General features: G+C 33.9%; 3 protein-coding genes across 7 annotated transcripts; 1 reads left to right on the top strand and 2 right to left on the bottom strand.

Annotated features, from left to right (window-relative positions):
• Positions 1-20: 20 nt before the first annotated feature.
• On the bottom strand, positions 21-1,981 carry LOC6572303 (pinin). The gene is made up of 3 exons (XM_001998406.4): positions 1,778-1,981; positions 954-1,723; positions 21-409 (listed from the first exon to the last, which is right to left on the bottom strand). The coding sequence occupies exons 1-3, from the start codon at positions 1,903-1,905 to the stop codon at positions 321-323; spliced, it is 987 nt and encodes a 328-aa protein (XP_001998442.2). The 5' UTR covers positions 1,906-1,981; the 3' UTR covers positions 21-320.
• Positions 1,982-2,713: 732 nt separating this feature from the next.
• Positions 2,714-5,333, top strand: LOC26527585 (mental retardation GTPase activating protein homolog 4). The gene is made up of 5 exons (XM_015166315.3): positions 2,714-2,958; positions 3,034-3,225; positions 3,283-3,793; positions 3,849-4,062; positions 4,219-5,333. The coding sequence occupies exons 1-5, from the start codon at positions 2,836-2,838 to the stop codon at positions 5,120-5,122; spliced, it is 1,944 nt and encodes a 647-aa protein (XP_015021801.1). The 5' UTR covers positions 2,714-2,835; the 3' UTR covers positions 5,123-5,333.
• A 350-nt stretch (positions 5,334-5,683) lies between these two features.
• LOC26527223 (cholesterol 7-desaturase nvd) lies at positions 5,684-9,918 on the bottom strand. 5 transcript variants are annotated; one of them, XM_044007645.1, is made up of 7 exons: positions 9,158-9,914; positions 7,818-8,110; positions 6,884-7,253; positions 6,513-6,819; positions 6,350-6,455; positions 6,104-6,277; positions 5,684-6,047 (listed from the first exon to the last, which is right to left on the bottom strand). In XM_044007645.1, exons 2-7 carry the CDS (start codon positions 7,998-8,000, stop codon positions 5,889-5,891), a joined length of 1,299 nt encoding a protein of 432 aa, XP_043863580.1. In that variant the 5' UTR covers positions 8,001-8,110; positions 9,158-9,914; the 3' UTR covers positions 5,684-5,888. The 5 variants fall into 5 exon arrangements, with proteins under 5 accessions (XP_043863580.1, XP_043863581.1, XP_032588770.1 ...); XM_044007646.1 differs by lacking the exon at positions 9,158-9,914 and adding an exon at positions 8,834-8,856; XM_032732879.2 differs by lacking the exon at positions 9,158-9,914 and adding an exon at positions 8,445-8,642.
• Between the last annotated feature and the right edge of the window lie 4,974 nt (positions 9,919-14,892).

Here is a 14,892-nt window from a genome sequence, read left to right as displayed (position 1 = left end):
TATCATTTAATCATCAAGAATTATGGGTATACGTTTCTATTTGGTCTGTTTAGTCTTTATTTATTATTTTTTATATGAAACACAATTAAACCAAATGCACTCAACTTTAATAGTATATTTTAATTGATAAATACTAATTGCTTGATCAATATATCTTACAAGACCGGAAAATGAGTTCGAAGCTTTTTAGACAAGGACAACGCTAGGCAGTTACGTTCATTTCCACTAATCAAGTTATAAACATAATTTTAGTGACGATTGAAGGATGAAATAAACCAGGTCATTAAAAATAACATTGAAACTAGTATAATTATTCATTTTCATGCTTCTTGAATTACAAAACTACTACTAGTTAACGGGTTATCTTCATTCGGCACATTTCGAAAATCTTCCTTTGCATTGTTGTCACCTGAAGAAAAAATATAACAAGAAAAATATAAGAATATCATCAAAAATATATACTATTTAGAGCTTTAAGGATGGATTGAGCAATATTGTTATGATGGCGGAATATTTGATATTAAATAAATAAACATCAGCTTTTCCTTAATAAAAATTAAACTATTTCATTTTAAGTTATATAATTATAATATAAATAAATTTTATATTTATTCTATACATTAATAAGTGACAGATTAGGTAGGGAATTGGAATTGGGATATGAGACACCTAAAGCCCAATGTGCTTCTATTGAAGCCCCAAAGCAAAATGGGAGTTTTAGTTGTATGTAACATGATGTATATACATATATTCTTGATCTGGAGCAAAAAATCTAGTCGATTCAAAATTGTTGTTATACCTATAAATCTAATATCGAATCCAGTTATTGCTAAAAACAAAACTATACCAGGGTCTGTTTTTTAACTTCATCATTCTGTTCATATTGGGTTTTATAATACAAGGGTTAGGAAAATTGGGATTAATATATATATAGGTATCTCTATGTTACTTACATGTGTCTGGAATGTTGCTCTCCATAGGTTCTTTATTTGATTTATTTTCATATATGCTGTCATCTAAAGCACTGTCGTCATCTATGTTACTTGAGCTTTCAATCCTCCGGAGTTCGATTTGTAAATCTTCTCTGCGTCGTTCCAATAGGTTTTCCAACTCGCATTTACTTTTAGCGAGCAGTTTCTCTGTATGTACCGTATGAATTCGAGGTTGAAAATATATGTGAGGTTTGCTCTTTGTACGAATTTGATTTTGCTGATAAATCATTGATGATTCCCAAGCTTTGAAGTCTCTGAGGCGTGCCATTTTCTTCTCTAAACATCTGATTTCGAGTTGTTTACGCTTCCTATCTAAAAATAACATATCACGCTCCTTTTGAAGCAGAGCTCTTTCTTGTTGTTCTTGATTTTCTAATTTTTTTTCAATGAGGGCTTTCTTTTCCTCGGTTTTTTTCAATCGGGACTCCTCCTGGCAGAATTTTTGTAGTGTTCCCAAAAGTGAACCAAACATGCGACGATTGCGTGCTCTCGACTCGGAATCGATTCCTTGAGCCTCAACGATTTCCTCCCTCGAGGGCAATTCTCGAATTACACGTGAATTCAGCCGAGGGGTTGGTAACCACATTTCGTCCTTGTCCGAAAGCCGATTGAATACCAATTTTCCATCGTGCGTACGCCGCTTTTGTTTTAGTGGGTCGTGACGCTGGCTGGTTTTATCTTCATTTTGCTCATTTTTCTTACTTGAGATATCTGGATTATATTTCTCTACTCTGAAAAATAAACACTCGTAATATGTATTCGTTGAGATGTTTTGAAATAAATACCTAGGTTCCTTCAGGCCCCTTCCAACAAGGCGGCGAATGTTGTCATTCAACGAGATTAATGACTGTCTGGCCGAATTCAACTTTTTCTCCAGGTCTCCAACAGAGGATGAAGCAATATTATCTTCCATCTTAAAATAAAAAAATTATACTTGGATATATGAATTTTAGTAGCTGAGGGTGACAGCAGCTGAAACGATAGACCTATCGATATTTTTTAGCGCTGGCATATCTTTCGAATGTTTCTGAAAGGTATTCCCGATGAATATTTTGACATACATAATTTGATGTATTTCATTAGTTATTCAAATTTGTTCTATATGAATATTTAATTTATCGTATAAATGCTTTAAATGTGTATTTTATATATATATAATTTTCTAAATCCATATGTATTTAGACCATTAAATCCTTAAGTAGTTAAACCAATTAACATATATCATAGATATAATAGTATATCCAAATTATCTACTGTATTTAACAATAAATAAAAAAATAGTTCGTGTATGCTTTATATACGGCTTTTTAAAAATCGTTTATGGTAAATATTATTGCACGATACTTATGATTGCTTTTGTCCTATAAAATATATGTAACCTAAACTTTTCAATATATATGAAATAACTATTAAGTAAATTAAATATATTGTATATACTATTTGTATTAAATTGTTCGGGATAAATAAAAATTGTTTAAAATAAATAAGTTAAAAGAAATAATAATATATAACGTAATTGACTTTGATTATTCACGGATATATTCATTAATCTTTAGACATATATATATGTCTACATATGCATAAATTAAATCTGAATTAAGAATAACAACTGATGGATTGTAAAATGAGTATCTTCATACTCATGCCTTACCCATATCCATCGTTCCAAGTCGACGCTAGCTGTTATAATCTACACGATATAAAATGTCTAAATTGTATATTGTTATCGATTGTGTCAAAGCGCAAATCTTGTTTTGGTCATAATTATATTTGAATAAAGTATTCCTTAGTTCCGTGAATTTATATGAACTAAGTGCAGATTTTATATTAGGTAGTGTTTTTTATGTCATATAAACAAAATAAAGGAACAGCAATGGCTGGTTCAAATTTACTCTCGACAATTGTATTGAATGATTTAAGGGAAATCGGAATTAAACATAAAGGAAAAAAACCAAAAGTTATAAAGGTTAATATATAGAAAATATATATGAAATTATGGATTCCTTCATGGCATCAAATAATGTGATGTGCATATTTGTAGCATTCGAGCGGTCAGCGGTTGTTTCATCAGGGATTGGAACATCTAAAATTGACTGACGCATTTCTTGCAAGCGGCGCTGTGGTTCAGGTGCCTCAATTTATCACAGAAGCCTGTAGCTATATTTTGGAGAATTCTGAAACGGAGGGGATATTTCGTAAAGCTGGCTCTGCTGCAAAACAACGAGAAATTCGCGTAATATATATTTATTTCAATTACTTGCGCTCCTTTTCAAAATACGTTTAATTGCAGAAATATCTTGAAGCTGGTCAACCCCTGGGAAAATTATATCGTGTTATTGATGTGGCCAATATTGTTAGTTATTTTTTCAGAGAACTTCCCGAGCCGCTTATACCGGTCGAGTTGCATGAAACACTTGTGCGCTGTCTGATGATCGGTGAACCGAATCGCATTCGATCAATACAGTTGGCATGCTTGTTAATTACCCCACTAAATGTACATACTTTGGCATATTTTATGCAATTCCTGCAAACTATCACTCGACATGTGAAATACAATAAAATGAGTGCTGAAAATTTGGCAATTGTAATTGCTCCCAGCATTATGCCCTACCGTGATATAAATAGCGTCAGGTTTAAGAATCATATTAAATTAGTCGAACTGCTGATTAAGAACTCAAACATTATTGGAACGATTCCTGCTCATATTAAAGAGAAACTCAAAAACACGTCGAACTTAGTGCAAACAAAAAAGACTGTCGGCGTCCACTGCTCAGCCATCAAAAGCAAGATGCGGAGAAGTCGTAAGTATACATATATTTATTTGGAAACGAGACTAAATCATTTCTCTTCAATTAGATTTATTCAATGGCCTCAAAACCATGGTTGGATCATCGGGTAATGCGACAGGGCATGCTCACTCGCCTTCAAAATCAGTTGAAAAGCCGAGAGCTTTGCATAAAGCAAAATCGCAACAGAACTGTATGATTGAGCCCATGGATACTTCCCCTAGGATATCCACTAATACAGAAGCGTTTACTAAGTCTGTAAGCGCACTCAATATAAACGAAAAGTACGTATTCATAATATATTTGCGAAAATATTTATTTTCTGAATGAAATTAGATATTGTTATGTTATGCATTTAATGCATTAGAAGTCTTATGATCGATCATTCTGTTAATAATATTTTATTTTAATATTTATATGAATATATTTGATATTTGCAGGAAGCAAAGGCGCTTAACATTGAACGCCGCTGCAAATGGAGGATCCATTAAACCAAGCTCATGTCCAACAACTTTAAGTGGCACGGACCGCAGGTGGAGTCTGATTAGTACAGGATGGGCAAAGTGTAAAAAGAAAGAAAAGATGTTACATAATCTGAATAGTTCAGTTTCCGATACATTGGAAAACAAAGAGCCTGTCGGTGAAATCCAATCAAAAGTGGATCCAAGTATATCAAAAAGAGAATACGACGCAATTACTGATCGTCTAGCGACAATTAGCACAAATGTTCCACAACAAAAATTGAGCAGTGCTAAAATCCCTAACAGTAGCCAAACTCCTTTAGAACAAAACAATGACAAATCTCAACGGCAAGTTCGAAGAAGTATTACCAGAAACTATGCGAATTCGCCAATGAAACTAAGAACATTACAGAAATCAAATACACCCACAAACATTGTCAGGCACAAGACCTGGCATCTGAGCTCAGAAGCCAAGTTACCTAGTAAACTGCCCGTTCCTAAAATACCAGACTCAGATATAGTTATGACAGATATTTCAAACAGAACGGCTAAGCAAGAAGAGCCTAACTGCGAACAATGGTTGCCAGCAAATATATTTTTTCAAAATTCTGCTGTAAAAGAAAATAAAGACAAATTTCGCACACAAAGTCGGGATTCAGAATTATTACGAACTCCGTATTCCCAATTTAAAAATAAGAATCGAATCCAAACTGTAACTGGTCCATTCAAGACACCAATAGGTCAGAAAAAATCGCTGGCCTTTGGCTCGGCTATTCATATGTTTGATGTGGATCAAGGGCGCGAATCTATTGCCCGCCTTCGCACTGAAAATGCTGGAATGGTTTTAGCAAAAGCAAAGTTGTTCGATGACTTTAGCAGCTGAATAGCTGATCTCTATATTGTTTATAATCTTTGAAATACTTTTATCAAAATTCAAAGTCAAGCATCTGCTTGAGAGTACAAAATTTTACTACAAGTCTACACCAAGCCTACATAGCAAAAGACTATCGTTATTTAAAAAAATCGTTTAATACCATTCTTTAATATATTCAAAATAAACTAAGCTGTCAATAAAGCTTAAATAATATCAGAAATTCTGTATGTTCTTGAATGAACATTTTTTATGTCCTTCTCAACGTACAAAACGATCGAGAAAAGACTTAAGCCTACGTCGTGAAAGACCGACCATGGCTCTAGAGATAAGATATTTTTGCAAATAGTCGTAAGAACAATTTTCCTATTTGATAAGAATTTTAAATAAAAGGAGTTGTTCTTCGTAGCACCAATTCTTGTCTCTCAAATAATGTGTACATAGTATAATCTTTCGATAATATGATAATCGTGGCATATATTTTGCAAAACTAAAATAAATTCTCTTCGCTCTTGTATTTCGCATGATGTAACCGTTTAAAATAAAAAATAAAATAAATAATTTGATTATATATTTTTACTGTTTTTTTTTTTTTTTTTTTATCTATTTCCAAGCTTAACTAACATGTGGTGAGTAAGCTCCAAAGCTGAGGAAGGCATATAGAACTGATACGTTGTTACTTGATTAATGATTTATAGTTATAGGTTTCGTCAATCGAGCTTTCTATAATAATAATGTGAATTACATACAAAGCTCATTCCTTATAGCAGCTCGACCTCTACCAATCTTGGCTATTTGCAGACTGAAAAGATTTGCTGTTGTCCGAGTAGAACTGAGAATACCATTTTCGAAATTTTTTTAGGGGTGACTCCTCCGCTACGAGCAGTGGGTTGCTGCGATACATCTTATGATTCCACAAATTCATATCCCGCTCGAACTGAAATAAATGCGAAATAATATTATCTAAGTCATTTGTAAGCGTAATTCTCTTACCATCACAGTTTCCCCAAATATTAGAAACTTCATTAAGGCAGTAATCTTAGGGTTACCATAAAATCTGTGAACTACCTTCTGCAATAAAGGCTCTACCGGAGTAACTGTTTGAAATATTTGAAAGCTTCCGATCGTTGGTGAGTGCAAAGTGAGATGAACGTATGCGGGTCCAATCTGTATTAGAAATGAAATTGAAGAAAATGTGACTCTAGATCTTACAGAAAATAGGAAGAATATGAGAGATACCTGTTTTCCGACTATAGTCATTTGAAAGCATTTAAACTTTCCGAATAATTCGAACACATGGCTCATCTGTATTTCACTTATGTGCTTGGCTTCCGATGGGCTCCAACTAAAATTAGATAGTAACAATAGAATTATGCATTTAAATTCATTTCTGCATGTATACCTTGCCTGCCACTGATGGTATCCGAGCCAGCTGAATATACTGTGCTTCTGATCAGAGGTACCAGTGATAATATTATCATTGTGGATTGCTCGGAAGTGTGCCAGGTCAGCTCCATTTTCCGGTATCTCTTGAATATGACAGCGTACGTGGAACTCATTGCGACCTTGGTAAACTATTGTTTTGTTTTCCACCTCCTTTGATTCTGGAATATCCCAAGGCAATTCAGAAGCTTCTGCACTATACCATACAAATATGTATCCATGCGCTTCTTTGGAAATCCATTTCTTAATTTTTGTGGCCGGAGGTACTATTGTGTATATTGAAGAAATGGGTTGGATTTTGTTTGTAATATATATCATAAACATGCTCACCGCAAGTGCTGTAAGGGATGTTGGTACACACTCCATCAGTTCCCCGAAATCTCCAGTGGTGAAAGGGACATTCGATATTGTCCCCAACAACTCGGCCACCAATGCCCAAATTAGCTCCCAGGTGTGGGCAATATGCATCCACAACAAATACTTCATTTTTGAGAGTCCGAAATACGGCGAACTGTTCTCCTAGGCAGGATACATGTGTTGATTCACCGGGACTCAAATTAGAAGATTCGAGAATTCCATACCACCCGTTCGGGTAAGGCGGAGGTAACTCTTTTACCCCAATCGTTCGCGATTTTCTTAATCGATTGATTGCCGCCCTTTTTCCGTTGCTTTTTATACCTCTTCCAGTTTGATCTATATCCTTCAGTAAGGTTATAAACAAAAGAATTCGAACTTCATTTATTTTGCATAATTGAAAAACAAGTTCACTTTTGATCCACTAAAAAAGAGTGAGACATACGAAAAATCTATATGGAAGAACTATGTATAAATTACTCTAATAGTTTTCGATAAATCTCAAAAGGGAGAGATTAATTTGATTATTAAATTTTGAAGCTCCAAAAGTATAAGAGACGGTGATTTTTCCGATTTGTCACGTCCTCAAAAGGCGTATATGCATGTAGAGCAAATCAATTGCAATTTGTATTAATTGTTAATTGTTAAACACTGGAAGTTTTTAGCTGTAAAAACAAACCGGAGGAAAATCCACTATTTACTATCTTAGATTCTTAGCTCGAGCTTTAAGTTATATCACAAATAGTATTAACCGATCTGCCACGCTTCTAGTGGATACACATTCGAAATATCAATCTTTAGCTGAAACACGGATGAACATACCGACGGGCATTGCACATAACGAGTTCACGCTTTTCACAGCTTGAGCGCGTATAAAAATATAATTTTTCAGGATTTAATTAGAACATACCTTAATCCAACTGAGAGGCACAAAGGCTAACCAATACAGGAAACCACAAAGAAAGATCAGTGAAGCAATCACAATAATTGTTTTGAGGTCAATATGCGATAATATTATTAGCCACTGATCATACTTAATTATTGATTTCAAGCCATACAGAAATGATAGGAAATTATTCTTTTCGAAATCCATTATATTTGTTCTTGCTTATTTTTTATTTTTTTAACTTTTAGTGTAGAGTTAGCATCTGTGTGTGTTCCGTTGTTTGTTGTTTTGCCAAACGTTTTGAATAGAATGCTAGCCTGTTTTTAAATGAAAAACAAAATAATTCAGTTCGTATATAGATGTTGTCCGCAAAGTTGGTATGCAAGTATAATTTGAACCTAACAAATAGTATTGACAGCCATCGACTATTAGGAATACATTGGAATAAATAAAGAACCAACGTTCTTTGATGTACAGCTGAGCTGATACTCTTTTTCTATTCCGTTTTATTCGAAATTGAAGCCATGAACTCTCTTCCTATTTGACGGAGTCTCCTGCATCCCGAACAGAGCAAAAGTATTTTAAATGCAGACTGAGATATACGCAAATCTCCTACTGGGCCAGGCAGTTGAACGGGGCTTTATGAATTACTTGATTGATAGAGATAATTTTTTTTTTTTGAACTGTTACAAACATCCGCACCAAATCAATGTACGATTTCTGATCTTCTACTATCCGTAGGTACACCGTATTTAAATTCAATCGACAGATAAATTTCAAATTTTTGCGATAAAGGTAAAATAAACCGAGTCGTAGAAGTTGTCCGAATTTGGTGTTCTCGATGGTAATGAATTGAATTACTTGACTGAAACTTATGCAATGTGGTTTCCTATTGATTATAGTATGAAAGTTACTAAATTGTTGCTTATCACTTCAACCTTTATGCAGATAAGAAGTTCTTCAATGGCTTATCAGCAAACGTGTGATAAACAAACCCCAAACCTATAGTTAACAAGAAAAAACCAAAAACAATAACACACCTGAAACAGTTTCACCGCGCTAGGGCCCAATGCAACACCACAGCCGACCCACCTGATTGACGCAAATGATACAACACGGAACTTATCGGGACCATACATAGCATTAACAGGAATCAACAATGAATCATACTCGTAATCATAGCCTAATCGCCATTAGTTATAAAAAAACTATAGTCTTTGTCTGCGCGGAGAAGTGATACATGAGACGGCTCCGTCCTTATCAAAACTAAAAATGGCACTCCAAAAAATGGCACATGGATAAACCCGCAACAGAAAATGAATTCAAAAGTTTACTAAAAGTGTAATATATTGAATTGAACTAACATATGTGAAATACAGCAGAAATTAAAAACACTGAACGTAACTGGAGTGCGTAAGGTTCTAAAAAAGGAACACAAACCCAGAATACAACTCACTCTCAGAAAGTGGACTTATTACAATATCCGAATTCATTAAAATTGAAAATACGAAACCGTCCGTGTACGACCTTGTATTCCCCTTCCCTTTCGATGTGCCTGCGCTTTGGATACCCTACCTTAATCTGTAAGATGTGAAATATGCAAAAACTGCTTCTTAGGTGAACCCTGTAATCGCCTCAACTCCAACAACAACCCGGAAATCGACCAACAGCATATTTCTGAAACAAAAAGATTCCCAAAATCAGCACTAGCTATACTAGACAGAAGCAACACTTCCACATTCAACACGTCGCACAGCAACACACACCATCTCAGACCCCATACACGCACACACACAGCGCGCAGCTGAAGACAGGAAGCCATCTACGGTATGATCAGCTGAACCAGTCTTCATATCTTGACAAATAAGAAATGAAATAAATGGAAAGCAAATCTTATACATCGAAAACTAAGAATAGTTTCTTAATTTTAGTCTAGCCCCTAGCTAATAATTTGTGCTCCAGAAAACAAAAACAATCCCAAGCAAGAATTAGAAATAACAAACCAATATTATTTAAATCGCAAAATCAAACCACATGCTTAATTCAAAACTAAATGCTAAATGCTAAAAATAATATCACGAATACACAAACAACTATAATGAACTCGTAACTATCTTGACTCTTACTAATACAAAAATACTCAAATTCATAAAACATAATCAATCAAATAAACGAATGCATTGCAAAACTCTTAGAATAGAAACAATATAAAAACAAAAATTACCATACCAACATACATCGTTCCCAAGCACACCATCAACAACGAAATTATCCTAGGCGATTTGAACACCCCACATTACAGCTGGGGATATGCTCCCCAACTCTTCCTCTCACTAGAATGAAGCAATGACATGATCGAACTGTTGTAATAACACCCAGACCAAACTTAGGGCAAATCAATTCAATTCTGACAACATTTCAAACTTATCTATCGAACTATAAAGTCTCCTCAAATACAACCGAAAGATAGCTGAAAATATCGAAAATACTACACCCTCCGACAATATCTGGATAAACACATAAAGTATCTGCTGACAACCGAGAACTTGCTCACGAAAGATTCAACCACATAGCCTATCTTTTAGCTCAACAAAGCCAACAAAAACTCGGACAACTACATACTCAGCTCGAGTGCAATCAGAATTAGACATTTCACAAAAAGAACTACTAGCAGCATTAAGAGCCCTTAACAGAACAAGTTATGGACTAATCAAGAAAATCCTTCCACGCGCTGAAAACCAGAGTCATAAAACTCTTCAAAAACATATTCGACAGCTTAATTCCGCAATCTTATAGATCTAGCCTAGTCACCCTTATACTGCAACCCAATTCCGCCAAAACAAACTAGAAACTATTTTTATTTTTTGCATTTCTTCAAATACACTCTATCTTATCTCAGTTTAAAATTATCACTTATGGCTATGTATTAGGGATTAGCTGGGCGGTATGGCAAATACATCAGGCTTGCGATATTATTGAAATTTCGTTCTGTTTTTATTCAGGCTATACATTATAATTGTTGTAAATAACTAAATTTGTCGAAAGCAGAACTGTATCGCATACCATACAACAATGCCTCATTTTTTCAGTTCCCAAACTAAAAACCCCAATATTAATAAATAATTAATATTGTAGGTGAGACTCGCACATAAGGCAACTTTAAGTAACTATCCTAAACAAAGAAGTAAACGTCATTAACTGTCTATCTTTATTACAACTTACACACTCTTGTAAATGTAATCAAATTCAGAGATCTAAGCAACTTTCCACTCGAAGCCCAAAATCTTCAGAATTACGTTCAAAATGATTAAATTCTCAATGAATACAAATGCAAACAACCTCATATGATTCATACTAATTTAAATATATAAAATATAATCATGTAAAAAATATGTAAAACGCAAATAAGTATGCCAAAAGCTTAAATAAATATTTTAAATAAACTGCTAATTGTGTTGGTTCCCATTTATTTTCAGTGTGATCTCTATTCATTAAAAAAGCATTAGTCGAACTGATTTTAGTTCTTTCAGTCAAGTATAATATATACCTATCGTTATCTATAGGTTAAAGAGTTTTGCTGTATTGCTAGAGAAAATAAAATCTATAATGTGCTTTTTAATAGATAAAAGTCGAAAAAAGTAAAAGCGGTTTGAAAATAGAAAAAAATTGTAGGTATTTCCCTCGTTTCCGATCACTCAATTAGCCTAATAAGATTCTGAGGAAGTGAAAGATTAAATTTGTTCTAGAAACAGTAGAACAGTTAAAGCTCTGCTCCAAATAAAAGTGTACTTTATAGATTAAGATATTTGAATATACATACATCAATATATGTATATGACTTGACTCATTATTGCTGTAAGGCATATTGAAGGCAAAATATTTTAACGCCAATTTATAATAGTCGTTGAAGATTATGCCCTGGACTCTACTAAATCAAGATTTTCGAATTCGCCATGCGTCAATGGTCGGATCATATAATTTATAGCTGCAAAGCAAGTCTATCTTTATCCACAATTTTTATCAAATCATTAACCTTTTTTGAGTTTCTGACTGGTATTGAATTGAATTGAATGAATAAGCCAATAATTATAGTTGTCGTCTTTTGATAAAAAATAGGAAAACAATGTGGCAATAAAGACTAAAGAAATTATTTTTGGAGCTGGACTTCTTGGCTCGTCGCGCACCGTTTTTAGTCCTTCACTGCAAGATGGTTTTTAAATCGTAACACAGAACATAGAACCCAGAATAATGAAATGAAATAGTCTGATACCATAATGTATAAATCAACCAATTACTGTGTAGATTGAGAAGACTTTGCCTAAATGTGACGTGACGACGACCGACTCGATTTATTTTCAAATTTCAACTAATTATTAAGAATATAATTTCTTACAGGTAACCCTAGCCCTAAGCCCTAAAAGTGCTGACCGTGCGTTTCGCGCAGAGCGTCACACGACGGCTCATTATGGCACAAATCATTTCCCGCAACACTGTTGCTGATTGAATCTTGAGCTCCTGGTTCCGTTGTCCAATATCCGCCGACCTTGCAATATTAATGTGAGATGTTATAGCATGTTATTTTACGCTCTTTTCTTACCTTCCGTCAGAACAGGAAAAGCTAGCTTTATGGTTAGAGGTAACTAATAATGATTATTTTTTTATTTAATTAATTTAAATATTTTCTGTTGGATCTTGATGTTAGTGGAGTGGAATGAAAACGCATCAGAAGGACAATTCCTTGTTGGAAATCAATTGAGAAAGTAAGTGGTTTCAATGCCTGTAATGTGGCATGAAATTCCAAGGGAGTTTCGATACTGCACTCGATCCCTAGAAGCCAACAGCTGTGCTATCTGACTGCGGCCTGCCAGCTTAGAATGGAAAATACTCAGAAAATTATCAATTTAGTCTATAAAGATCTTACAATCTTAAACTACAAGATTTACTCGGTACAAAACAAGTTAAGTATATTGGGAGGTTTTTTATTAAACCTAATTTGACATCATCTTTGAATAAGTCACTGTAACTGTGAAATAAAAGCGAAAATACAAAATTTGCAGAAGCTTAGAGCTGCCTGTAAATTACTAGAACTACTACTAATTGATCTAGAAAGTGGATTAGATGGAATGTGTTTTTAACATTTCCAAAACTGATTTAAATGTAATCCTGTAGACATTGACATCAATAGATAAATTGTTGTAAATGCCACTCGGGTCACATCGCCAAGGACTAATGAATACCCTACGTGCCAATAAAGGTCTATCAGCAAGTAGCTCTATAGGCTCATACGGTTAAGGTTCATACGACAGTAAATACTATCGTCGATTTTTGATTGAAGGCTCGTTTTTTACATTAAATATATCACCAGATATCAAATTTATAGACCTTCAGTTCTCCATAATAAAAAAACCCAGGAAAAAGGATCCGAAACTTTTGGGCAATTCATAATTAATATTGAATATTTCATATTTTCTGAATATTTTCAACTGAATAAAATTTAAATATTTTAAAAATATTTTAAAAACATGAAAGTTGGGTATTTGTCTTCGTCTTTGTTTCGTTTGAATTTTCAGGTATTTTTATACCCTGAACCCATTTTTAATGGGAAATCAGGGTATAATGGCTTTGTTAAATGTATGTAACAGGCAGAAGGAGGCGTGGCAGAACCCATAAAGTATATATATTCTTGATCAGGGCGACGAGCTGAGTCGATTCAGCTCTGTCCGTCTGTCCGTCCGTCCGTCTGTCCGTATGTTTGACTTGAAATTTTTTTTCCTAGGTCCGTGTATAGCACGCGCAAATCGAGTTTTGCTTTAAATATCGATAACTTGCTCCGTTATTTGGTTATCGATTAAAAACATTATCGAAAACCAGTAATAAATTTATATCTCCTACATCTTTAAAGCTAGAGTCTCCAAATTTTGTATGTATACTTATATGTATTTTATACAATTTCGGTTTTTGTCAAAATTTACCCCTCACCCCTAATTCACCCCCTCACCCTCACATTTGTAAAAAGCGTATTTCAAATACTTGTGCTTTGGCAAATACATGCATATCCATGTTATAATCATAAAATGAAAGTTTCATGAAGAAAGTACATCCACAAGAAAAGTTATTGAACAATGAGGTTCCTATAGTAAGCCACCACTGCAGCCAATGCGTGTTTATGCGTGCGTGCGTATCTCTGTGTGTGGGCGTGTGTGTATATGATGTGTGTGTGTATGCTTGTGTGTGTATGCATGTGTGTATGTGTGTGTGTGCGTGTGTGTGTCTTGTGTGTCTTGTGTGAAACAGCTATTGCTCGAAGGGTTCAGGGGATCTCGTAGTCGGGCAGTCTCGACTAGAGCTTTCTTACTTGTTATTAGTTTGGTTCAGGGTAGTATCTAGTCGAGCACTCTCGACTAGAGTTTTCTTACATGTTTTGTTTTCTGTTGGGGTAAACTTTTAATATTAAATAATAAAAAAGATAAGCTTAGCTTTAATAAAACTCAATTATTACTTCTTGTTGAATTGGATGAGTATTTTAACAAAATTTTTAAAATAATGATTGGGTTCCCTTGATATTGTTTGAATAAAATATAGTTTTTAAGTAACAATCGATAGTTGATAAAATGTAATATTACTTACATTCTATCCCAAAATCAAAGAAATTTTAGTTTCTACAATCTAAAATGTTCAAATTCTTCCATTTTTAATCTGAAAGCATTCTTTTCTGACTGTAATACTATAAATTTTCAAAGTTTGTATGCCTTTTCCTGCAATCTTGACTGTTTTTTAGGCGATCCCATTCTAGCAAACAACAACATTTTGTGTCGCATATTTCGCTCTATTAGAAAAATTATATAATGGATAGTCTATCATCAAAAGATATAATTGCAAAGACTATTGCGGAATTTTAGTTAAGTCAAAATATAAAATTTCTTTTCTTCTGGTCTAAAAACTCTTCCTGTATTTTACATTTTTAAGAATACAAAAATTCTGATGATAAGACGTAATTAAATTTTGTTATTTATATATATATCTATATATATATATATATATATATATAGCAATCTTTGGCTTCATATTAGAAAAATAATAATTCAAGCATATCAATATA

The sequence above is a fragment of the Drosophila mojavensis genome, unplaced genomic scaffold (genome assembly GCF_018153725.1).
Source record: "Drosophila mojavensis isolate 15081-1352.22 unplaced genomic scaffold, ASM1815372v1 contig_19, whole genome shotgun sequence".
Classification (NCBI taxonomy): Eukaryota; Metazoa; Arthropoda; class Insecta; order Diptera; family Drosophilidae; genus Drosophila; species Drosophila mojavensis.
Note: the sequence above shows the minus strand (reverse complement) of the source record. Positions and strands in the feature narration are given on the sequence as shown.